Source organism: Neophocaena asiaeorientalis, unplaced genomic scaffold (assembly GCF_003031525.2).
Source record: "Neophocaena asiaeorientalis asiaeorientalis breed wild unplaced genomic scaffold, Neophocaena_asiaeorientalis_V1.1 scaffold251, whole genome shotgun sequence".
In the NCBI taxonomy this organism is placed as follows: Eukaryota; Metazoa; Chordata; class Mammalia; order Artiodactyla; family Phocoenidae; genus Neophocaena; species Neophocaena asiaeorientalis.
Genome location: NW_020173377.1, coordinates 1,163,026 through 1,189,437, shown reverse-complemented (window position 1 = coordinate 1,189,437; position 26,412 = coordinate 1,163,026). Strand labels below are relative to the sequence as shown.

Here is a 26,412-nt window from a genome sequence, read left to right as displayed (position 1 = left end):
CACAACTACTGAGCCTGCGCTCTAGAGCCCACGAGCTGCAACTACTGAGCCCGCGTGCCGCAACTACTGAAGCCCACGCACCTAGAGCCTGTGCTCTGCAACAAGAGAAGCCACAACAAGGAGAAACCTGCGCACAGCAGTGAAGAGTAGCCCCCGCTCACCGCAACTAGAAAAAGCCCACACGCAGCAACGAAGACCCAATGCAGCCAAAAATAAATTAAAAAAAAAAAAGAGGACAGGGCTGCCAACTCCTCCCCTCTCTGCACTTCACTCTCCGCCCAGAAGAAAAGGAGCTTTGCACAAAGTGACCACCCAGCTCACACACTCAAACCTTGCTGCTCTCAGCCAACAGCTTCCTTTGGAACGGACTCACAAAATTACACACAGAGAAGGGCCCTGAGCAACCCAGGTCTTCCTGAGAAGGCGTGTGTGGCTCACCAAAGGGTACGGGCTTGGAGCTGGGGGTCAGAGGCAGGTGGTGCCTGAAGCAGCCCCCTGGCTCACAGAGCCAGCCACGGGACTGCGAGCCTGGAGGCGAGGAGGCGTGGGTGATGCCTAGAGGCCATGCTTGGACCCAGTGGAGAGGGCCAGGCAAGGTGGGAGCAGGAGCCTGGGGACCCAGCCACACAGGACTCTAAATGGCAGAGAACTGGGCCAGCCTGGCTTTGTGGAAGGACAGCTTTCCTGGGCCTCTTCTGAAGCCTTGGAAGATAAGGAGCAGCCCAGCACCAAGCCCGAGGGAGCCAAAGGCAATGCTGAGGGGGTGCTGGAGATCTGGGTGAGGTGAGTGGTCTCAGCCGGCCTCCCGCCCCCTGACCCCCAAAAGCCCATGCCCGGTCTTACCGGGCCCCGTCCTCGGCAGCCTGGCCATCCACAGGGGGGCTCTGAGGCCTGCCCCCGGTTGCAGGGGTCTTGGCGATGACTACAGTCTTCAGGTCCTGCAGTGAGGCCCGCAGCTGGTTGTAGATGCGCAGGAAGTGGAACTTCTCATGGGGCAGCACAAAGATGGCGGTGACAAAGCGGTAGCCCACAAGCAGCTCAAGCACGTGGCCGTCTGCGAAGGCGCCCCTCGGCTGAGTGCAGCTGCGTGTGGGGTCCAGAAGCACAGTGGAGAGCGGCACACGGCTAAGCTTGAAGCTGTTGCGGTTGCGGCAGTTGTGGGTGCCGCGATTGGGCATGGGGTTGAAGTCGGCCTTGATGACGTTGAGGTGCTGGGGTGTGAGCAGCAGCCAGTAGGGGATGGCAGCGGACTTGACAGCCTCAGAGGGTGCACAGCAGGAGCGCCGCACGGCAGAGCACAGCGTGCAGCTGGCCCACTCGATGTTGCCCGAGTAGTCCCCGGCGGCTGTCTGCACCATGCGCTTGTCACTGTAGACCAGGTACACGGGGAAGCAGCCTTGGCTGCGCTCCTGGCAGCCGCCCACCACCTTGTAGAAGGTGAGCAGCTGGCGCAGGAACTCCTGCAGGCTGGTGTGGCTGCCATAGAGCACAGGGCTGCACAGCATGGCCATGTGCTGCGGGGCGAAGCAAGAGCGCAGGTCAGCGTGGAACTCGTGCAGGTTGGCGGCGTCTGAGATGATGAAGAGTGTGTTCTCGCTGTGACGCACCTTGAGCACCAGGCACAGCTCCGGCATGAGGAAGCCGAACTCGGTGAGGTCGCCGTGCGGGAAGCAGAACACAAAGCGCAGGGAGGAGAGGATGTGCTGGCTGCTGCCCCTCGACTCCTGGTGCGGGATCTCAAAGACGGCGATGCCGAAGTCCGTGAGCACGAGGCAGGCAGCAAACTGGCGGATGCTGCCCTGCACGTGGATCAAGAAGCACCAGAGCACCTTGAGGATGCGGATGTGCTCCAGCAGGAAGTCCTCATCTGCGCCCAGGGCCCACTCCAGAGCCAGGCGCTCCTCCTCGCCCTCCTCCTCCTCCTCTTCTTCTTCCTCTTCTTCCTCTTCCTCTCCTGGCCCACCCTCTTCCTCTTCCTCCACATCCGGAGGCCCCATTTCAAAGTAGCGGTTCTCAGTAACATCCTCCTCCTCCTCCTCATCATCCTCGCCCTGCTCGCCCTGGCCCTCCTCTCGCTGGTTGGCAGCCTCAATCCAAGCAGGTAGCTGCCGCTCGATGGCCTGCCGGATGAGCGTGCTCAGGCGCTGGATGAAGTCCTGGTTGGTGGCGGTGTAGCCAATGCAGGTGAAGGGCAGGAAGATGATCTGGCCGGACCCTGGCACCACCTGGACCTCTGGCTCCGCGTGCTCTGGGCTGTGTGGGGAGAAGCCAGGTCAGTGACATGCTGGGCTGGGATGCCCCCACCTCCCATGTCCAGTCCTGCTGCTGTCCCCTGGCCCTGAAGAAGCAACCCATGGGTCTCCCAAGCCTCCTAAACAGCTGAGCCTGGTCCTAGCAAGCACCCTGGTGGGGAGCCGAGGTGCTGGAAGGCTGGGGCCACCACACTTCCAGGGTCCAGACCACAGGCATCCAACACAATCCTGCGCACATCATGAAGACTTCTCAGTCCTTCAGACGTTGGCCACAAGCCCCAAGAGCAATGAGTGCTCATGGGTATGGACTAACTTGACAACAGTCCCCTGCAGGGGCACCCAGTCGCCTTCACAGGTGAGAGGCTTGGGGAGTGGGCTGGGGGTCTTAGGACCTTCACATTTAAATTCAAGCTCCTTTAGAGACAGGTAATCTACCTGAAAAAGAATTCAGAGTAATGATTCAAAATCTCAGAAAAAGAATGTAGGCACAGACCAAGAAGATACAAGAAATGTTTAACAAAGAGACAAAAGATTTAAAGAACAGAGATGAACAACACAGTAAGTGAAATGAAAAACACACCATAAGGAATCAGTAGGAGAATAATTGAGGCAGAAGAACGAATAAGTGAGCTGGAAGACAGAGCGGTGGAAATCACTGCCACAGAACAGTATAAAGAAAAAAGAATGAAAAGAAATGAGGACAGTCTCAGAGACTTCTGGGACATTAAATGCACCAACATTCACATTATAGTAAAAACAGAAAAGCAACAAGGGAAAAGCAACAAATAACATACAAGGGAATCCCTATAAGGTCATCAGCTAATTTTTCAGCAGAAACTCTTTTTTATTTTTTTATTTTTCAGCAGAAACTCTTGAAGGCCAGAAGAGAGTGTCATGAGATATACATACATATATATATATATATATATATGTGTGCCTTTTAAATATCTTTATTGGAGTATAAGTGATGAAAGGGAAAAACCTACAACCAAGAATACTCTAACAAGCAAGGCTCTCATTCAGATTTGACGGAGAAATCAAAAGCTTTACAGACAAGCAAAAGCTAAGAGAATTCAGCATCACCAAATTAGCATTACAACAAATGCTAAAGGAACTTCTCTGGGGGGGGGCGGGTAAAAAAAAGAGGCCACAACTAGAAATAAGAAAATCACAAATGGGAAAGCTCACTGGTAAATGCAAACATAAAGTAATTAAGTAGGAAATCACCCATACACAAATATGATGTCAAAACCAGCAACCATGAGGAGACTACAAATGCAGAATATGGGAACTGCATTTGAAATCAAGAGACCACAACTTAAAACAACCTTGTATGCAGACTGCTACATCAAAACCTCATGGGAACTGCAAACCAAAACACTAAAATAGATACACACACAAAAAAGAAAAAGCAACCCAAACACAACACTAAAGATAGTCATCAAACCATAAGAGAAGGTAACAAAAGAAAAAGGGAAGAAAGAATACCAACAAAAACAAATCCAAAACAATTAAAAAAATGGCAATAGGAACAAACATATCGATAATTACCTTAAATGTAAATGGATTAAATGCTCCAACCAAAAGATGCAGACTGGCTGAATGGATACAAAAACAAGACCAGTATATATGCTGTCTACAAGAGACCCACTTCAGACCAAGAGACACACATAGACTGAAAGTGAGGGGATGGAAAAAGAGATTCCATGCAATGGAAATCAAAAGAAAGCTGGAGTAGCAATACTTGTATCAGACAAAACAGACTGTTACAAGAGATAAGAAAGGACACTACATAATGATCAAGGGATCAATCCAAGAAGAAGATATAACAATTGTAAATATATATGCACCCAACATAGGAGCACCTCAATATATAAAGCAAACGCCAACAGCCATAAAAGGGGAAATTAACAGTAACACAATAACAGTGGGGGACTTTAACACCCCACTTACACCAATGGACAGATCATCCAAACAGAAAATCAACAGGGAAACACAAGCCTTAAATGATACATCACACCAGATGGATTTAATTGATATTTATAGGGCATTCCATCCGAAAACAGCAGAATACACTTTCTTCACAAGTGCACACTGAACATTCTGCAGGACAGATCACATCTTGGGAAACAAATCAAGCCTCGGTAAATTTAAGAAAACTGAAATCATATCAAGCATCCTTTCCGACCACAATGCTATGAGATTAGAAATCAATTACAGAGAAAAAAAATTATAAAACACAAACACATGGAGGCTAAACAATATGTTACTAAACAACCAATGCATCACTGAAGAAATCAAAGACGAAATCAAAAAATACCTAGAGACAAATGACGAAAACATGACAATCCAAAACCTATGGGATGCAGCAAAGGCAGTTTTAAGAGGGAAGTTTACAGCATACAATCTTACCTCAGGAAACAAGAAAAATCTCAAATAAACAACCTAACCTTAGACCTAAAGGAACTAGAGAAAGAAGAACAAACAAAACCCAAAGTGAGTAGAAGAAATCACAAAGATCACAGCAGAAATAAATGAAATAGAGACAAAGAAAACAATAAAAAGATCAATGAAACTAAAAGCTGGTTCTTTGAAAAGATAAACAAAATTGATAAACCTTTAGCTAGAGACTCATCAGGGAAAAATGGGAGAGGGCTCAAATCAATAAAATTAGACATGAAAAAGGTTAAGTAACAAATGACACCACAGAAGTATGAAGGAAAATAACAGACTACAAGCAACTATACACCAATAAAATAGACAACTTGGAAGAAATGGACAAATTCTTAGAAAGGTATAACCTTCCAAGGCTGAACTAGATGTAGAGAATGGACTTGAGGACACAGGGAGGAGGAAGGGTAAGCTGGGACGAAGTGAGAGAGTGGCATGGACATATATACACTACCAAACGTAACACCGATAGCTAGGTGGGAAGCAGCCACGTAGCACAGGGAGATTAGCTCAGTGCTTTGTGACCACCTAGAGGGGTGGGATAGGGAGAGTGGGAGGGAGACGCAAGAGGGAGGAGATATAGGGATATATGTATAGCAGATTCACTTTGTTATAAAGCAGAAACTACCACACCACTGTAAAGCAATTATATGCTAATAAAGATGATAAAAAGAATATACTAGCAAACAGAATCCAACAACACCTTAAAAGGATCATACACCATGATCAAGTGGGATTTATCCCAGGATGCAAGGACTCTTCAATATATGCAAATCAGTCGATGTGATACACCACATTAACAAACTGAAGAATAAAAACTATATGATCATCTCAATAGATGCAGAAAAAGCTTTTGACAAAATCCAACAACCATTTACGATAAAAACTCTCTAGAGAGCGGGCACAGAGGGAACCTACCTCAACATAATAAAGGCCATATAAGACAAACCCACAGCCAGTATCATTCTCAATGGTGAAAAACTGAAAGCATTTCCTCTAAGATCAGGAACAAGACAAGGATGTCCACTCTTGCCACTTTTATTCAACACAGTTTTGGAATTTCTAGCCACGGCAATCAGAGAAGAAATAAAAGGAATCCGAATTGGAAAAGAAGAAGTAAAACTGTCACTGTTTGCAGATGACATGATACTATACACAGAGAATCCTAAAGACACTACAAGAAAATTACTAGAGCTCATCAGTGAATTTGCAGGATACAAAATTAATACACAGAAATCTCTTGCGTTCCTATACACTAACAACAAAAGATCAGAAAGAGAAATTAAGGAAACACTCTCATTTACCATTGCAACAAAAAGAATAAAATACCTAGGAATAAACCTACCTAAGGAGGCAAAAGACCTGTACTCAGAAAACTATAAGATGCTGATGAAAGAAATCAAAGATGACACAAACAGATGGAGAGATGTACTATGTTCTTGGACTGGAAGAATCAATATTGTCAAAATGACTATACTACCCAAAGCAATCTACAGATTCAATGCGATCCCTATCAAATTACTAATGGCATTTTTCACAGAATTACAACAAAAAATTTTACAATTTGTATGGAAACACAAAAGACAAATTGCTTTGAATAGCCAAAGCAATTTTGAGAAAGAAAAACGGAGCTGGAGGCATCAGCCTCCCTGACTTCAGACTATACTACAAAGCTACAGTAATCAAAACAGTTTGGTACTGGCATTAAAAACAGAAATATAGATCAATGGAACAGGAGAGAAAGCCCAGAGATAAACCCACACATCTATGGTCAACTAATCTATGACAAAGGAGGCAAGAATATACAATGGAGAGAAGACAGTCTCTTCAATAAGTGGTGCTGGGAAAACTGGACAGCTACATGTGAAAGAGTGAAATTAGAACCCTCCCTAACACCATACACAAAAATAAACTCAAAATGGATTAAAGACCTAAATGTAAGGCCGGATACTATACAACTCTTAGAGGAAAATATAGGCAGCACTCAACAGGCACATGAAAAGATGCTGAACATCACTAATCATCAGGGAAATGCAAACCAAAACCACAATGAGCTATCACCTCACACGTGTCAGAATGGCTATCATCAAAAAGAATGCAAATAATGTTGGCAAGGATGTGGGGAAAAGGGAATTCTTATATACTGTTGGTGGAAATATAACTTGGTGCAGCCACTGTGGAAAACAGTATGGAGGTTTCTCAAAAAACTAAAAATAGGGCTTCCCCGGTGGCACAGTGGTTGAGAGTCCGCCTGCTCTGAGCCTGCGCGTCCAGAGCCTGTGCTCCGCAATGGGAGACGCCACAACAGTGAGAGGCCTGCGTTCCGCTAAAAAAAAAAATAAAATAGAACTACCATATGACCCAGCAATTCCATTCCTGAGTATATACCCCCAAAAAACCAAAACACTAATTCAAAAAGATAGATGTGCCCCAATGTTCACAGCAGCATTATTTACAATTGCCAAGATATGGAAGCAACCTAAGTGTCCATCAACAGATGACTGGATAAAGAAGATGTGGTACATATGTACAATGGAATACCACTCAGCCATAAAAATAATGAAATTTTGCCATTTGAAACAACATGGATGGACTTGGAGGGTATTATGATAAGCGAAATAAGTTTGAGATATCATCTCACACCAGTCAGAATGGCCATCATCAAAAAATGTATGATATCACTTTTATGTGGAATCTAAAAAATAAAACAAACTGGTGACTATAACAAAACAGATATAGAGAACTAGTGTTTATCAATGGGGAGAGGGAAGGAAGGAGGGGCCAGATAGGGGTACAGGATTAAGAAGTATGAACTATTATGTATAAAAAACGGTACAAGGATATATTGTACAACACAGGGAATACAGTCAATATTGTATAATAACTATAACTGGATTATAACCTTTAAAAATTGAATCACTATATTGTACACCTGTAACATATAATATTGTACATCAACTATACTTCAATTAAAAAAACAAGCAAACTAAAATATATGTATACATATATTGTATATGTGTATATATATGTATATAAATATACACATGTATACATTGTATACATATACATTGCATATGTATATATGTATACGTATATACATATATCGCTGACATAAATCACAGCAATATCTTTTTTGATCCACCTCCTAGAGTAATGAAAATAAAAACAAAAATAAACAAATGGGACCTAATTTAACTTAAAAGGTTTTGCACAGCAAAGGAAACCATAAACAAAATGAAAAGACAACCCACATGTGGAGAAAAGGGAACCCTCTTGCACTGTTGGTGGGAATGTAAATTGATACAACCACTATGCAGAACAGTATGGAGGTTCCTTAAAAAACTAAAAATAGAATTACCGTATAACCCAGCAATCCCACTATTGGGCATATACCCAGAGAAAACCATAATTCAAAAAGACACATGCACCCCAATGTTCACTGCAGCACTATTTACAATAGCCACGTCATGGAAGCAACCTAAATGCCCATCGATAGACAAATGCATAAAGAAGATGTGGCACATATATAAAATGGAGAATTACTCAGCCACAAAAAAAAGGACGAAATTGGGTCATTTGTAGAGACGTAGATGGATCTAGAGACTGTCCTACAGGGTGAAGTCAGAAAGAGAAAAACAAATATCATATATTAATAAATATATGTGGGACCTAGAAAGATGGTACAGATGAACCAGTCTGCAGGGCAGAAATAGAGACACAGATGTAGAGAACAAACGTATGGACACCAAGGGGGGAAAGCAACGGGGGGTGGTGGTGGTGGTGGGATGAACTGCGAGATTGGGACTGACGTATATACACTAATATGTATAAAACAGATAACTAATAAGAACCTACAGAAACTAACACACCAGTGTAAAGCAATTATACTCCAATAAAGATGTTAAGAAAAAAAAAAAAAGAAAGAAAAAACCCACAGAATGGAAGAAAGCATTTGCAAACGAAGCGACCAACAAGGGATTAATCTCCAAAATATACAAACAGTTCATGCAGCTCAATATCAAAAAAACAAACATCCCAGTCAGAAAATGAGTGGAAGATCTAAATAGACATTTCTCCAAAGAAGACATGTACATGGCCAAAAAGCACACGAAAAGATGCTTAACATCATTAATTATTAGAGAAATGCCAATCAAAACTACAGTGAGGTTTCACCTCACACCGGTCAGAATGGCCAACATCAAAAAATCTACAAACAGTAAACGCTGGAGACGGTGTGGAGAAAATGGAACCCTCTTGCACTGTTGGTGGGAATGTAAATCGGTACAACCATTATGGAGAACGGTATAGAGGTTCCTTAAAAAACTAAATATAGAACTACCATATGATCCAGCAATCTCACTCCTGGCCATGTATCCGGAGGAAACCGTAATTCGAAAAGCTACATGCACCCCAATGTTCACTGCAGCACTGTTTACAATAGCCAAGACATGGAAGCAACCTAAATGTCCATCAACAGGTGAATGGAAAAAGAAGATCTGGTACATATATACAATGGAATACTACTCAACCATAAAAAAGAATGAAATAATGTCATTTGCAGCAACATGGATGGACCTAGGAATTGTCATACTAAGTGAAGTTAGACAAAAACAAATATCATATGATATCGCTTATATGTGGAATCTAAAAAAAGTGGTACAAATAAACTTATTTACAAAACAGAAATAGTCACAGATGTAGAAAACAAGCTTATGATTACCGGGGGGAATTGGAGGAGGAATAAAATGGGAGATTGTGATTCGTATGTATACACTACTATATATAAAATAGATAATAAGGACCTACTGTATAGCACAGGGAACTCTACTCAACACTCTGTAATGATCTATATGGGAAAAGACCTTAAAAAGAGTGGACACATGCAAAACTGACTCACTTTGCTGTACACCTGAAACTAACACAACATTGTAAATCAACTATACTCCAATAAAAATTTAAATTCAAGCGCCTCTTGGCCTCTACTGGCCCTGGTGAAAAAGGGTATGTAGAATGGGTTGGGGAACCTCTTCTGTAAAGACAGTAAACACTTGAGGCTTTGGGGGCTACCCCACCCACATCATTTTTTTTTAAAAAAAACAGCTCCTTAAGAATGGAACAATCATTTTTAGCTCACAGACTGTATAAAACAGGCAGTGGACTAAATTGGCTTTGACCTGCTGACCCCTAGCATAGGATTACGTGTCAATGCAAAGTTTAGGGATTAAAACTTGGAAACAGACCAGAGCCCATTTCAGCTGTGTTTATTTATTTAAAGGAAGAAATAGTTCTATAGGACTTCTGCAAACAGACTTTTAAGAAAATCTTGGTTACTACTGGCCCACAGAGTGTGTGCAGAAGGCCCAGAATGCCTTCCACGATAGCCTCTTCCTTACCTTGCACCGCCAACAGCTCCCGGCACGTCTCTTAAATCATCAGAAGGTGCCTGCCAGGAAAGGAAACGCGGTCAGCCCCCACCTGCCGCAGCCATGCCCTGGCATTCACCGGGCGGCAGGCCCTGAGCACTCCTTTGTGGCCCAGCAGGAGGCTCCTTGCTATCCCCACACTCCACCCTAGGGTGGATCTTGGGGCCCAGAGAGGCAGAGAGACTCACTCAGTCATCCTGCCAGTGCACAGCAGAGCTAAGATTCCCAACCGTGTCGGTGGTCTGACCCCAGCCCACACTCCCAACCCCTGGGCCAAAGCCTCTCGCCCTCCACAAGCTCAGCTTGTGCCTCCAGGTCTGGCATCTGAATGTTCCCTGTGCCATCCCACAGGGTCCATGTGGACCATCTACCAACTTGGTACCGGGCCAGCAGAGGACATGGTGAGCGGAGGCTGTGCAGTGCCTGGCAAGGCCCTCCCAATGGTCTCTGGGCAGCGGGGAAGACCTAGGGCTCAGGAGCCTCCTGCTGTGACCCTGGGGAGGGTGAAGGGAGAGTGCAGTGGAGTGCTGGGACAGAGCAAGGACTCTGCCCACTGCCCCAGTGCCACACGGCCGTGACACTGTGTTGGTGAAAAGAGACAGGGCTGGGCAGGCCCAGCTACCAAGCACACTCCCCACGCACACAGCAAAAGAGCCCCTCGCACCACACCTGCCGTCCTCTTTCTTTCCAAGACACAGGAAGCAGCTCAGGGACCCTCAGGAGCAGCCACGGAAGTAACAGAGTCACAGCGTGTCCCAGATTACCAGGGTGGGTGACATGCAGAAACAGGCAAAATGGCGCAGGGGTGCCAGACAGCAGGGGGAGAAACTTCCTGATGGGTGTGGAGCCCAAACAAGCCACCCCTGACTAGGGCCTTCTGAACTTTCCCCAGGGAGTCTGCTCACATGTACTAAGGGTTATGTGGCTTTGCCCCCCAGGGTCCAGTAAGAGAAAACTGCCTATTCCCATCAGTCCAAAGAAAGAGACAGACGACAGATGCTAACTGAACAGACCCTTAACCACAGAGCACACCAAGCACTGGCAGCGTCTGCTACAGCTCCAGCCAGGCCACCTCATACTTCCAGACAGCTTCAGGCAGAAGAGCTGGCTGCAGAGGAAACCAACCCCCAGAAGCAGGAGGAGGATGTTACCTGTCCCGCAGGGATGGACTCCAAGGAATCAGAGCATCCCCGCGCAATGGGCCGGTCCTCAGGAGTCAGACTGTCGGTGGATGACAGGCTGCTGGCCAGGGCCTCTTCTTGCACAAACATGATTCCTGGAGAGACCAGGGGCAGGCGGGTGGGGCAGGCGGGGCAGGGAGAGCAGCCATTCAACAAATGGGGCTGGGCCCGGGCTACTGGCATGGCTGGGGGCTAATCAGACCCCAAACCTAGCCACGTGGATTACAGAAGAAAATGTTGAAACTGAAATCTTAAGATAACTAGAGGAACAAATGACTGCTTATCTAATCTCACGGTAGGGAGAGATTTTCTGAGCCTAAATCCAAAGGAAGAAATTGAGGTGTGACTACATAAAAGCTAAACTTCTATAAGTAAAAAAAGAAACCTAAATGAAACGAGAAAAAAGTGCTCACAACATTTGTCAAAGGCTTGTATCTTTAATCTATAAAATGCTCTTACAGATAACAAAAAATGGGGGGAGAAAATTAGAAATCCCATTAGGAGACTGCAAAGAATGAACAGACATTCCACAAAAGATCAGCCAACAGGCTTAACACAAGATAAAAGCTCACCCTCGCGAGCCATCAAAGAAGGGCAAGTTTGGCCTCTCACTTTGGCAAAGGTCAGGCTGTTTGGCCTAACTGGCAGAGGCAGGCACTGGGATGCAAGCTGCCCCACCCATTTGGAGAGCAGTTTGGCAATATGTCCACCAAGAGCCTTAAACGTGTTTGCTCCTAGAGCGTCTTCATGGGGAAATGGTTCAAGTCCCCCTACCCGCCACTCCAGCATCCCTGCGGAGTTTTGCAGACACAGGGGCACAAGACCCCTCATCGGAAGGCCAGGCGTTCTTGCAGGCTCGGGTTTCCTCCAGGGCTGGCGAGGACAACCGATGCCCACCTCCCCACAGGACACATCCCACTGACCCTCCCCTGGGCCACCGCCCGTGGACAGCATGCTCTGACTCACTTGGGCTGCTTTTGAAGCCTGCTGACGCTGTTGTATTATTATTACAGCTTGTCTGGGCCCATTACTTCACTCCAGACATTTTCCACACTGGTTGAGGATAAAATCTTTTTTAACTTTCTCCTAAATGCAGCTGATTGGATGAATGCTGGGCATCAACTCCAAGTTTCACAGAAACCTGGAGGAGCCCAGGGCTTGCCTCCATAGCCTGGCTTTACCACCAGTCACCACGGCCCAACAAAATGCCTCAGAGAACTCAGAGCCCCAGAGGTCACAGGCCCTCGTCCAGCTCTGCTGCTAGCTGGGGTCAGGACAACTCACAATGGCCCAGGTCCTCTGCCCATGCGCTAGGCAGGCAGATGGCCCAAGCCCAGACACCCCCAGGGCAAAGCAGCAGGAGCTGTGCGCAGGCAGGAAGGGCAGCAGGCACACTGCCAGGCATGAAGCGTGCTGCTCTCTCCTGGAATCCACCCCCTCCTCCCTCACATGCTCAGATCCTACCATCCTTTGACATTCACCTCACATACAACTCCACTGCAAAGTCCTCTCTGCTCTAGACAGACTTCTGTCTTCCACAAATGACCCAAATCATTCTGCCCTGTTCTCCCTTGGGGGTACAGCTCATCTTCCCAAGAGGCTCCAAGTTCCTCAGGGGCACTGTCCTGGTCATCTTGAAACCCTCCAAAAAGGACGTAGGTAGGAAGCCCCTACTGACCCCTTCTGATGGACCAGAAGCAGTGCTAAGTGTTTCCCCAGCATTAGCTCATGCACGCCTCCCATTATTTACCACAGCTCATCAAATCTAAGATGCGTAGATGTGGCGCCATCTTGGTCTCAGCAGGTGTCCACGGAAGGTTTTCACACAACTCCATCACGAATACCAGCTGGCTGACAGCAACTATGAGACGCCACTGACTGAAAGATGCATCTCAATTTCAGAGAAGTCACAAGGTGGAAATGTGTGCATCTTAGAATCGATGAAGTAGGGTAGAGAAAACAGAGCTTCGGGAGGCAACAAGTTGCTTGAGGGACCACAGCCAGAAAGCTGGGATGCAAACTCAGGTGACCCAGCCCAGGTGCCTGCTCCTAACCCCTTCTCTACGGCCTCCTCTCAGCCCCTGGACCTGGATGGAGAATCAACTCGGTCATTTTGCACATCAGTCCCTGTGGCCACAACCCTCCATGGCTCCAACAAGCTGGCTAACAGCTCCTGAGATGACTAGAGGCCTGGTGTTTACTGGACAGCGCCCCTCCAGGCAGGCCCCCGGGGGCCCAGTTTATTCACAAGTATGTTCACTTCTACAGAACTGGGCTGGGAACAAAGCTGCTCCCCCACCTAGGGAGAAATCCTCGCCCATGCAGGCAAAGTCCAATAGCACGTGGCTGAACACAAACTTCTGCGGATTCCTCCACATTAGCAAGAAAAAGAACATTTTCCTGTCACTACCCACCCAAGCCCTGTTTGCAACTGAGGAAATGTGGATAGGGACAGTCTTTCTGCTTCCTTCCTGGACTGTGGTCTGTACAAACAAGTGGTCAGAAAGGGCCACTCAGAGAATGGGACAGGGGACATTAGAATGCTTAGACGGGGCCCAACCTTTGTTGTTTCTCACCAAAAGGAAAGAGATGTGCACACAGAGACATCCACTGCAGTTTTATTTATAAGAGGTGCAGATCTGGAGACAACGTCTAAAGGTCCAGTAGCAGGAAGGGGGAAGACTACAGTGCGCCACTGTGTGGCGTGTCCCCAGGAGCGGGGGCAGCGAGGAAAGGGGCTGAGGCCTGGGCCTGGCTGGTGCAGAGGCTTTGCCACCAAAGGGGGCACTGCCCGCAGCTACGGCTGTAGGGGCAGACGCCTCCCTCGCCGCCTGCGGCTCACTCATTCCCCGACTCAACAAACGCTGACTGAGAACAGGATGGGCCCTGGCCCCAGAGCCTAGCCATGCGGTCCCCCCACAGGCACCCAGGGCTGTGACAGGCAGCTCGGGGCGGGGGGCCTGAGGAGGGCTCTGACCCCTTGGCAGGAGACACGGTCAGGAAAGCATGTTCACAGTGATACAAACCCCCTCCCCTTTTACGTAAAAAAATAAAACCGAAATTTCTCAGTCAAGAGTGTTACAAAAGCAAACGGACGACTGCTCCAGCACCAACATCCCCATCCACTCTGGCTCACGTCCACGGCTGTGACCTCGGTGCGCTGCCCTGCGCAGGCTCTCTGACTCAACCCAGCACTTCTCCTTTCTTATCCAGCCTTCCCCTCGGCTGTGATGGCTGCAGGGTATCCTGGAGGACCACAGCTTAATCTCCCTCTCACTCTGACATCCATCACGGCCCATGTTTAGCTAGCATAAACAGTGCTGCAGTGAGCATCTCACCTCCCACTTCCCTGTTATCTTATCCCGCTAAGATAAAATCCCCACCAACGGGGTTACCAGGTCAAGGGGTGGAAACGTTTTTCTGGCTCTTGAAACATAGGGTCAAACTGTTTTCCCAAGACCTCACACCAAGTTCTCCGTCTCCAGGAGCCCGGGTGGGCGGCGTTCTTTCCTGTGTGCCCCGAGCCTCGGCTCCACTCGGGACGGCACACCCTCCCCTCTTCCGTGGGGGCCGGGCCAGCAGACACTCATGGGACCTGCTTCACTCACTCATCTCCGAGGATGCCTGGGTTCAGAGGTGAAAGCCCTTTGAAAACGCTAAGACAGTGGGTGGATGAAAGGGATTGGTCTTCCATGGGTTCACAGACAGCCCATCTGGGCCCCACCAACACAGCGTTTGGGGCTGGGTCATACCACCAGGGCCATGGCAATGAGGCACGCTCCCCACGCAGGTATCGGGGTGCCCGACTTAGGGAAGTAACCAGGCCTGGGTTCCCATGAACAAGGAGCCAGTCTGCCCCCACTGCCTGTGGGCCAGTGGGGTCCTTATGGGCCAGCAGCCAGTTCAAAGAGCACACCCCCGTGGTACCCTAGAGGATCTGGATGTGTGTGTCAGAGCAATCGGGAGTCCTCACTTAGCAAACCTCAGCCAGGCACCCCCCCAGCCATGCGCCACCCCGAGAGGGGCTGGTGTGAAGACAGCACCACGCCCTCCCTGCATCTGAACCATGTAGGGAACAGGTGCCGGCATCTCTCCCCCAACGCCAGCCCAGCTGGGGGCCCAGGCAGGGCCCAGGCAGGGCATGTGCAGCTCTGCCAGGGAGAAAGATACACAGGCGATTACCTTGGTTGGAGAGGATGGGCTGGGGCAGGGAGGCAGAGGTGGGAGCCACAGAAGGAGGGGAGCTGCTGGGCCTGACGCACGGGGCAGCAGACAGCCTAGAATCCTCACTGACCTGAGGAGAAGTGCTGAGTCAGTCGGGGAGAGGAGACAGATCCAGAAGAAGAGAACAGAGCCTGGCAGAGCCTGAGATGTGAGAAGCTCATGGCTCTCACAAACATCAGTGACAGGGAAAGAGATCTTAACCAACCCTCAGCAACCCCATGCACCAAGTCCTATCGTGACCCCCATCTCACAGACGAGAACAGAGGGGGCGTGAAAGCCCAGGGTCATGCAGCCTGGGGTGCGGGGGGTGCAGCCAGGACTCCATGACCCGGAGTGCTCCCTGGCCCAGTTCCACTGCAAGCCAGCTCCTTCCCCAGCTGGCTCCTCACCACCCCTCCTCCCACCTCCCACACAAAGACTCACCTTCTTCTCGGGGTTGCTTAATTTGGACTTGACCTCCTTGGCTTTCTGAATTGCTTTTAGCACTTCCACCGTGTCCAACTCCTTCTCTGTGGTCACTGTGTTGTCCAGACAGACCTACAGTGTCCAGAAAATGGCTATCAGCATAGGTGCTGGCAAGCATGGAGGGAGCAGAATGGCAGGGTCCCACCGAGGGGTGGGCCAGGCCCTGTGAGGACACAGAAGGCTGCAGAGGCTCAGCCTGTTGGGAGGTGAGCTCCTCGCCACCCATGGAAGCGACCTGGGAGCTCCTTGGAGTGGCCCAGGGAGGTCCCACACTGCCTAGCCCAGTTCTGGGAGTCCCTCTCCAGGAAAGGAAGGAAGGGCTGCAGGGGCCACTGTGAAGGCCTCTGAGGTGGCTGGGAGAGGGGGGAAGCTGGTGCCTTGAACTAAGCCTCCAATTATGGCGGAACTCAGATCTGCAAAGAGCAAGGGGAGGGCCTCTGGGCTGGGGAACTGGGAGGGCAAAGGCATGGGAAGCAGGCAGAAGGGCAGGGACGCCACCTGCAAGTGCAGGAGGGAGCTGTGGCCCGGCAGGCAGGCAGTGGGGAGCAGCAGTGTGGTCAAATGAGGGAAGGTCCCAAGGGCCTGGGAGCCAGGGAGGGGAGGAGATGACATCTTGTGAATGTTGTCTTGGTGACAGTGTGGAGAAAGGTGCACTTGGGGCTGAAAAGAGATGGGAGAGGTTGGGGGGAGGATGCAAATAGACTCCCAGGTATCTTCCAGCCTGGGATTTGGGGAGAGTGGAGGGAGCCTGCTTGAGGCTGAGGAGACAGGTGAACCTGGAGGCGGACCTGTTGGGCTGGCAGGGCAGCAGGCGGCCACTTGGCAGACAGCAGATGGGCTGGGTGACACTGGGCAAGGTGGGCAATCCCTTCAGGTTTATGGTCAGACTTTATGGCCAGAGGTTGTCCAGGAAATATAATTATTTCAGATATCTTATTCCTGACCCCTGTCTACAATAAACATTACTTTTTAACAAATTGAAGACAGTCCCTCCACATTCAGGCTGTGCCTGTTGGTTCCTGGGGAGCACCCCAACCTGACGCTCTGACAGAGGTGAGGGGAAGCCCACTGAGGAAGCAAGGCAGCCAGCGGCCCCCAAGAGGAGATGCATGAGGGAACCTTTTCCTGGGGAGGCAGCGGACTGCCCAGATCTGAAAGGCCCCTCAGGGTCAGGACGTCAAGTATATGTAAGCGGATGCCACCTCCAGCTGACCCCTCCCCAAGCAGCTTACCTCCGAGGCCCGCTCTCCAAACTGAGCCAGCACCTTGGTCCGGTAGTCAGGGATGATGCTCAGAGGGTTGTTCAGCAGAGCCACATGCTCCAGACACGGGAGGCTGCCGATGCTCCTGACCTCCTCCATCTGCAAGGCATTCCCGTGCCCCTTCTTTAACACTTCAGCAAGGTGACCACACACTTGACAGTCAAAGAAAGGAAGCCCACCATTCTCGCTAAAGCGATCAACGCCAAGGCACAGCCACTCCAGGACCCCAAGACCCTTCTGGGGCACAGCTCACCTGTTCGATTCTGTTGTCGCTGAGATCCAGGTTGACCAGGGAGTAGAGCTTGTGCAGGCCACTCAGACTCCCCAGGAGGTTGCCTGCCAGGTTCAGGGTCTTGATGTTCCCCAATTTGGTGTGAACCCCTTCCAAGAAGGAGAGCTTGTTGTAGGACAGGTCCAGGTGCACGAGGTTGTATAGGTGCTATGGCAGCATTGAGAACAGAGTAAAGTGGTTAAGGTCAAGGCTCCAAAGAAAGGGGACTGACATTAAGGGTGTGATGGGCCTTCCAACCTAAAATGACCAGTTCCTCTGACAGTTATTCCGAAGGGAAATCCCTCTTCCCTGCACAGGTTACAGCCCAGCTGCATCCCCCGCACGGGCAGCATGGCCCACGGGGTAGGCACGGGCTTTGAAAATGAGACTGTCCATCTTCACAATGGAGGCACATCATCTTCATCACGCTCGATTTGTATTTACACATCTTTTCTAATTTGGGGGAACTAGAGCAACAAACGCTCAGTGTGCATCATTGGGACCCAAAGGGAAGGGCAGCAGCTCCTGCCTTTATAAACCTCTGGTGCATGCAGACACCTTTCGAGGACCCATGAGAGAAACCCCAGAGTACGGCCAAACTCCCAAGGCTGCATCTCAGGAGAATGGGACCTTGTGAGAAGCCTGCAGGCAATAATGGTCTCCAAAGACACAAATTACCTGCAGATTGTCCACGACCAGCACTCCATTGTGACTCAGGTCCAGGAACTCAATCTTTGGAATCAGTTTCTTGTGAAAGAAAAGATAACACATGACGTTATCCTAGGAAGCTGGACCCCACATGGCCCCTGGACATGGTGGACAGACAACCTGGGAGGCTTCCTCCTGACCACAGACTCCTGGGCTGGCCATCTGTGCGGGGCCCCTGACGTGACACCTCCCAGTGCCCACCCAGAAACACGTCCTCAGGAACACAGAACACAGGGACTCCAGTGCTGAGCACGACCCACTGTTTTTACGGAACACTTGGCTTGTAAAAATGACAAATGGGGCTTCCCTGGTGGCGCAGTGGTTGAGAGTCTGCCTGCTGATGCAGGGGACACGGGTTCGTGCCCCGGTCCGGGAAGATCCCACATGCCGCGGAGCGGCTAGGCCCATGAGCCATGGCCGCTGAGCCTGCGCGTCTGGAGCCTGTGCGTCCGGAGCCTGTGCTCCGCAACGGGAGAGGCCACAGCAGTGAGAGGCCCGCGTACCGCAAAAAAAAAAAAAAAGAGACAAATGGCAAGGTTGCAGACAGAAGGAGGTGCGTCCTTCAACTCTACCCACACCCACTGAGAGGCACAAGTACAGGAATCACAGTCCTATTGCCCAAGTACCATCTGGATGTCACTCTTACATGGGCACATCTGGAACCCTTCTTTTTTTTGGCTGTGCCACGCGGCATGCGGGATCTTAGTTCCCTGACCAGTGATCAAACCCGTGCTCCCTGCAGTGGAAGTGCAGATTCTTCACCACTGGACCACCAGGGCAGTCCCTGGAACCTATAGACTGATTTTTCGCTACACTCCTTGGGAATAAACTTCACCACTGACTGTGTTTCTGTTCTATCAAATGTACACGCAATTAATACACTTCACTTGGTTCTAAGCACTCCTCACCTCGTTTAAATAACCCAATTTTGAAATTAACTTAAAAATTACAGGCAATGTACAGAGTGCTGGGTACAGGTTTTCGGTGGTCCTTCTAGAAAAAGCCAGGTTAAATATCCAACCCCAGGGTCTGGTCAGGCCGTGGAGAGCGTACCACAGACTCATCGATCTCAGAGATGCTGTTGTGACTCAAGTCCAGAGCGGTCAGCGCCTGCCACGTGGGGATGATGGCAGTCACAGTGCCCTCCAGGGCTGCGCCTGCTGGTTCCCACTCATCAAATTCTGAGGCTTCAGGAACGAGGACTTCCTGTGTAAGAACATCTGGTGAGCACCACACGTGGGCCCTCATGCAACACTGACTGGGAACACAATCGTTGCAAAATTTCAGGAAGGGCTGGAGCATATTTAGTATGTGGAAGTGAACTTGCATTAAAATGGGGCTTTTGGTTCATATGCCTTGAAATGATTGTGAAATAACCGAAGAGTTCAGAAACATAACAGCCACTTGGAATATGTTCTGGCCCTACTTGAGCAAATGCTTTTCCAGCTCGCAAGAGCCTCGTTATACGGTGATGCCTTTTCTGGCTTAAATCTCAGAGACTGAAGGTCAGAATTTGCAGTGTTCCCAGGCAACTGTGCTTTACAAGCTGGCACTGTGGTCCCCGTGGTGGACAGTAGGCCCTTTAACCATTACTTTACAAGGTAAAATCCAGCAGACCTGAGACAGGGGAGCAGCACAGAGCATAGGGGCACCATCCAAGGGGAGGGAGGCAGGCAGGCCTCCTCGTTTCGATTTCTGGTGCCCTTTGATAAGACCTCTCCTCTTTCAATGGATCATCTTGGGCTCCTTGAGCCAGGCAGCAGGGAGTGCCTCCCAGAGGGGCAAGGCTGCCTGACACAAGCCTCCTCCTTTCAGCCAGTAGCCTCAAGACAAAGACTTTTCACCAAACCCAAATCTTGATCAGACACTCTAAGTTCTAAAAGTGCCACAATGTTTCTTTCTAGAAGAATTTTAACATTACTAAGATGCAACCCATAAAGAGAGAGATCTCTTACACTCTCAGTTTGCATATTTGTGTCACTCACATACAAACAACAGGGCCCAGCATACACAACTTGGCCTGTCTACTCAAGTCCACTGAGAACAAGATACGAACGAGTGCCACACCAAGGCTTTTTATGTTTAGAGAAACATTTCTATCAGTCCACGTAATAATTGTTCTGACACTCGTCGCTGCTAAACAATTTGGTTATTAAAAAAACAGTGGCTTTTTCCATGGGGAGGGGTTACCCAGTTCCTTAAAATCTCTCATTTAACAGTGTTGATTTTGGACTGAAGCGTCCCAGGGACCGTCAAGCACTGGGAGGTCCCACATGAGTGTGCGGCTGACCAGAGAAAGTCTGGCTTCTGGCTCCTGACAGATGGCAGCAGAGTTCGCATGATCCTCCATGGGAAGACCACAGTGCAGTACCCTGCCCCCTCAGACAGCACCCTGGGCGGTAACAGGTTGCACTTACCTTCATGGAAGTTGCTGAGAAGCGGACACTCATCGTGGCCAAGGTGGGCTTGGACGCGACCAGCCCCCGGATGCGCTTGGCATCACAGTGACTTATCTGGAACAAGAACAGCTACGTCTCAGAAACGGCATCACTGCTCCATCAGAAGTCCCGGGAAGTGGGTGTTCACCCACACACAAAAGGAGCACAACCATCGGTAACCCCGAATCCTTCGAGACAGGCGGTGACTTAAACCTTAAGTCTCTCCTTTCCTCAATTTTTAGTGTTAACTAAACATTCTCTGAAGTAGCTTATGAGATAATGAACCATGAACTCCATTTTCTCTGAAGGGCTGCTTGGGGCTTGGCAGCTGGACACAAAGTGAGGGCCAGGGACACCAGAGGTGGAGAGCCGATGACTTCACCAGCCTCACTTCACTGGCCTCAGCAGCCCTGCAGGAGGAGGGAGGGGTACAGGCCAAAGCACCCTCCCTCAAGCCACCTGCCCAAGTGCTACACACCCCGCCCGGCGGAGCCTCAGCCTGCCCAGCCAGGCACTCCTCTCACTTCCCAGCCCCACTCACCTATGCTGATCGAGGCACAAATGCCCATCAAGGGAATGGCCCTCAAGGTCTCTGAGACAATTGCAGCACATTGCAGAGTCAGACTCAGCTGAACTCAGATCCCAGCTTCCCCCTCGTTAACTGTGTGATCCTGGCCAAACTTCCTTACCTCCCTAAGCCTCAGTTTCCTCAACTGTAAAATGGGAATACAAGTGCCCACTTCACATGGTTGAGAAGATTCCATCAAGGAGTGATGTGCCCCAGACATGGGGCACAGGGCTGAACACAAAAGCATTGATTTCTCATTGCTGAGATGAGAAATTTTTTATTATCCATTACTGAGTCCCCTCTCATTTATTTAAAAAGTGGTAACAAAATTGGCATTGTGAACCCAGGAGTTTAGCAGTGAGTAATGCAAAGTATTTCTTGTTAGGTGTAGGCATGCCAGAGAGCAGAGGACCCTCCAAACCCTCTGCTGATCTGCCTTGGGAGACAAAGACTTGGAATTGGCTCTGCCTGACCCTCAGGATGGCTTCCCAGCACCTCAACTCGCACAATGAGGAAGCCCAGAAGGAGCTGGGCACTAGTGCTCCATCCTGTCCAAATGCTGCAGGGGTGGGAACATGCAGACCAGCCAAGAATAGCAGAAGCCCCTCTTTCTCCACCTTCAGATGGGCCTAACTTACCTAAATGGAATCTGCCACATACTGACAAACACAAAAGTAACAGTGCCTGACAATGAAATCCAGACACCCAACATTGGGAACACTCCATAGCCAAAGATAGGATGGTCAGAATGCAAGACCATCCTGCACAGGCCTCAGCCCGGCCTGCATTCCAGGGGCCCTGGGCCTTACTTACCTCCACCTGATGAAGAGACTTGAATATTGACAGATCAAAAGGCAGAAGCTGCTCCTGAATGTTGCTGGTCCCAAAAGGTCCTTCTGTGCCAGAAACCTACAGCCAAATAAATGGCTTGAATTAGAGATGCTGCTGTAACAACCACTTCCCATCCATGTTCACAGGGCGGTGCTACAGCAACTACCAAACCGCACTCGAAGCTTCGCCTGGCTGTGAGAGGCAGGCTGGGCATGTATTCCCACTCACCACTTCCACGGTCAACAAAGCAGGCTAAAGCGGACGTTTAAAGCGAGGGGCCATTGGTTCACGACTGCCCCCTGGTGCTCACAGCTGAAAGCACAGTGCCAAGATCACCAAATGCAGCCTTCCTTCCCTCAGGGCCCACAGAGTCTCCACACACACATACTGCCAGGCTAGGAGATGCATGCCCACGACTGAGTAGCTCTCCCCGACCAAGCTGCCCCATCTTTACCTTAAGGTACTTAAGGCGACAGGTGAAGTCCAGGATGTGCCCCAGGTCAGTCTTGGCATCCCCGCTGGCGCACGTGGGCTTTCCCTGCTGCAGCTGCTCGGTGACCGCGTACAGCTGCAGGGGCCTGATGGCAAAGACCTCGCCGGCCCCCAGGAGCTGTTCTCCTGCAACAGCCATAGCCCAAGGGGTGAGCACTGAGCCCCAGCCCCATCCCCACTGTGTGGCCAGGGCACCGGTACACCTGGCCAACAGTGGACAAGCACTTGGCCAGCACCCATTAGATGCACCGAGTCAGGAGGAAGCCATGGTCCTGAAAATGCAGGAGCGGCCCCCCTCCTGAGCTGACTGCATGCAGGGGAGACCCAGGACACGTGATTACAAAGGAGGGAAGAGCCACAGGAATTTGCTGCTGGGGAACCTCCCTGAGTTAAAAATCTGAGGCACTGGGCCAGGAGAAAGCTGATGCAGGCAGCGTTGTGGGCATTGGGCCCACGCTGCAACCTCCAAGATGCAGACGTCTTAAGGTTAGGTGAGGCCTAAGGTACCAGCACAGTACAGGGCCTGAGAGCAGGAGGGGGTTCTGAGCCAAGCCAGACAGACTGGCATTTGGTCCTCGTTTTGCTTCTTCCAACCATGTACCTTCCAACCATGTTACCTGCCTGACTAACTGGGCCTCTTATCCTCAATGTCCTTCTCTGGCCCTCCTGGAGGGAGGCAGTAAGATACAAACACAAAGCTAGACCACAAGCACTCTTTACATCTTAGCTACCGTTACTGTGCTCTCTGGCAGGGCCGCGACACTAAGTCAGCTTCTGTTTGCCATCGGAATCTTTTTAGGTAAGGACAGACCCGGTGCAAAGGGCAGCATGCCACCCACCTTCCAGAATTCCACCATAAGGCCCTGGAATAGATCCTGAGCCTGGGACTGGCCCCCGACACAGGGACCCGGGGGTCCTAAGGTGAAGAATACAGCTCCTCAGACCTGCAGAACAGGTAGGTGGGCAGGCCTGGCTGTGGACAAGGTCCAGGGATTTGGGCAACCCCAGGGAGGTGGGCCCTGGTTAGGACTCACTTGGCACAGAGCAACTGATGGAGTTCTGTGCCACCCAGGGCCCCTGGCTGCCTAACAGGGCTGGGCAAGTTGCACCCAGTATTTCAAGGACCCCTGGCCATATACCTTTTTCAAAGAGCTCCTCAGCCAGTGCTGCAGTGATGCCATTAATCTCCTGCAGAGAAAACAAAACCCACAGTCAGGAAATCCACCTGCTCCCAGTCACTGGGATTTGCACATTCCCTGCTATCGACCCCCTCTGCTGTTGCAATGCCAGCTTTCCAGAAAGTAAAACAAAATGGAGAGAATAAACTAAAATGAATCAAAGAGCTCAGAAAGGTAAACAATATTTCCAGCTAAAGGGACATTTGAAATGTCTCCTCCAAAGGAGAACCGGATAGACTAACACTGCAACTCCAAGGCCACTCAGGCACTGGCTGAGAACACCAGGCCCGGGAGGCTGCAAAGCTTGGCCATGTCAAGAGCTGGCTGGGAAGCCAGCAGCTCCCCATACTGGCCCTGGGGGATTCCTAGGAGACGCATGGTAGAGAGAGAGTCCTGTTTCTTCTCGAAAAGAGGCTCCCATCACCCTGCTGGGAAAAAGGGCTTCCCAGAGCTAACCCTGCCTGAGAGGGACCATTTCTACTGACATTCATGTCCCACACGTATCTTAGGAAAGAGCAAGCGCCCGCTCTCTTCCTGTGCCCGTCCCTGCAAGCCCTGCAACAGCACCACTCAGCCCAGGGTCATGAGAAAGAGGCATGAAAGGATTTCCTTTTAGAGTGATGGGATAAAGGAGGCACGACAAGGACAAGCCTTCAGTCATAGTAAACAGCTAACATGCTGGGGTCCTAATTCACACCAGGCGATGGCTTGAGCACTCCCCACCCAGAGGTTGGCTCAGTCCTCCCAATGCCCTAGGCCAGGAGGCCCTTATTTGGAATCCTGTTTCACAGGTAAGCAAACCGAGATGGACAGGTGCTGTAGTTCTCCATTTTACATGGCTAGAAACTAGCAAAGCCCCACTCCCAAGCACTTGGTCTTGAATCCTCTCTGTTCACAACCAATTGCCTCAGCATTTCAGTGGTGTAGCCGTGGGGTTGGCAGGGCCCTGGGGCCCGCAGCCCCACATCCTGCAGGTAAGAACTGAAACTAATCGACAGATGGCAGCCAAACGGACTTTCATAAACAGGTCCAGATGGAGGCTGCACAATCGCCTTTGTAACTCACAGGAACACCTCTGCCACCAGGACAAGCAATTCACATGTTTACCGGACTCAAAAGGTACCAGGTTGCAGGAGACACGATGTCCTTTTCCTGTTTTTCTCTTGGTTGCTCATCTCTTCCTTACCTTTTATACATAGAGGATACTTTACATGTTGTTTATGTGCTACAAATATCTTCTTCCTGTCTGTGTATGCCTTTTACCTACACTCACCCTGTTTCTCCTGACAGAGAGAGGTTTGTCAAGTTCATGTTTTTAAACCTGTGATTCTTTTCCTTTGTCATTTCTGGAACCTCTTCCCCCGCCTCAAGATTATAAAACATTCCCCTAATTTCTCCTTTTAGTATTTTATTTGTTAAAAATAAAACGTGTTTATTTCATCTGCTTGAAATTCAATTTATATATAATATGAGAATAACTTCCCCTTATTCTCACACATGAACAAAAAGCCAAAGGGAGAAAAATGAGCAAACACAGCTCCAGCGTTAAGGAGCTCAGTCTGGCAAGACACAGGGTCAAATGTAAAATGGCCACCAGAGGGGCAGAGCAGGCTCTGAGCAGGAGAGGCTCCAGCCAGTGAGAGGAGAAGGCATCAGTTCACTCCGAAGTTCAACTTCACTCTCTCGCAACAACTCAGTTACCTTTTCCTTGGCTGCTGTGAAGAACTGAAGATCAGTAAGACCTAGGAATGACCTAAAGGCTCATTTCTCTACCTCCACCTTTGAGAACCAAGCCCTGTCTTCAGATCAGCACCTCCCCATCCTGCCTGTAGTCAGAACGCCTGGACAGCCTTAAAAGATACAGATTCCTGGGCTTCCCTGGTGGCGCAGTGGTTGAGAGTCCGCCTGCCAATGCAGGGGACATGGGTTCGTGCCCCAGTCCCGGAAGATCCCACATGCCGCAGAGCAGCTAGGCCCATGAGCCATGGCCGCTGAGCCTGCGCGTCCGGAGCCTGTGGTCCGCAACGGGAGAGGCCACAGCAGTGAGAGGCCCACGTACCACAAAAATAAAAAAGATACAGATTCCTGAGCGGCTCCCAGAGGCCTGATCCGCACCCACCTCCAATCCCCAAGAGCAGCTGCCCAGCCTCTCCAGCCCCTTACTGACACTGGGCTCCTAGAAGGTCTCCCGTGGGGAAGAGGGTTCCCTGTCCACCCTTAGTGCCCAACAACCCTCACCCTCAAAGTTACACTTCTCCAGGCAGCTGCCGTCAACACCAGCCCTGCTGGGATTTCCAGAAGACACAGAAAGCCCAGAGACAGTGAGAGCCAAGGGCTCATGCTATAAGCAAAGAACATGTTTCCACTTCTGAACAATCTAAAAAGCAGACTATGTAACAATTTCTTTCCCTGCTCTTGGGCCAGAGGAACTGTGCCCTGTGGCAACGCTATCTACTTAGTTTCCCAGGCTGATCTTCTTCACCTTGGGAGACCCTTAATCAAAAAGGAACAAAGAAATGCCTCAGCCCACAAATCTAGAGCACAGGTCTCTTCAAAGAAGCATGTTCTCTGCCTCCTCAGGGTGCTCTGGCTGAACTGTGGCCTTGTGTGCAAAGGTGAGCAGCCCCTTGCCAGGAGGAAATGGGGGGGGGGACAGTGGGCCCCAGTG

At 49.8% G+C, this 26,412-nt stretch overlaps 1 protein-coding gene across 1 annotated transcript in view; it reads right to left on the bottom strand.

Moving 5' to 3' along the window:
* The window catches only part of NISCH (nischarin), a 40,892-nt gene that overhangs the window by 5,369 nt on the left and 9,111 nt on the right, over window positions 1-26,412 (bottom strand). Inside the window, exons 6-18 of the mRNA XM_024746313.1 lie at window positions 23,706-23,754; window positions 22,529-22,692; window positions 22,057-22,152; window positions 20,655-20,750; window positions 19,291-19,443; window positions 18,208-18,276; window positions 17,512-17,697; window positions 17,229-17,357; window positions 15,955-16,068; window positions 15,490-15,601; window positions 11,278-11,402; window positions 10,097-10,146; window positions 844-2,253 (exon numbers count right to left, since the gene is read on the bottom strand). Coding sequence (XP_024602081.1) covers window positions 844-2,253; window positions 10,097-10,146; window positions 11,278-11,402; window positions 15,490-15,601; window positions 15,955-16,068; window positions 17,229-17,357; window positions 17,512-17,697; window positions 18,208-18,276; window positions 19,291-19,443; window positions 20,655-20,750; window positions 22,057-22,152; window positions 22,529-22,692; window positions 23,706-23,754 — 2,753 coding nt within the window. The remainder of the gene's footprint in view (window positions 1-843; window positions 2,254-10,096; window positions 10,147-11,277; window positions 11,403-15,489; window positions 15,602-15,954; window positions 16,069-17,228; window positions 17,358-17,511; window positions 17,698-18,207; window positions 18,277-19,290; window positions 19,444-20,654; window positions 20,751-22,056; window positions 22,153-22,528; window positions 22,693-23,705; window positions 23,755-26,412) is intronic.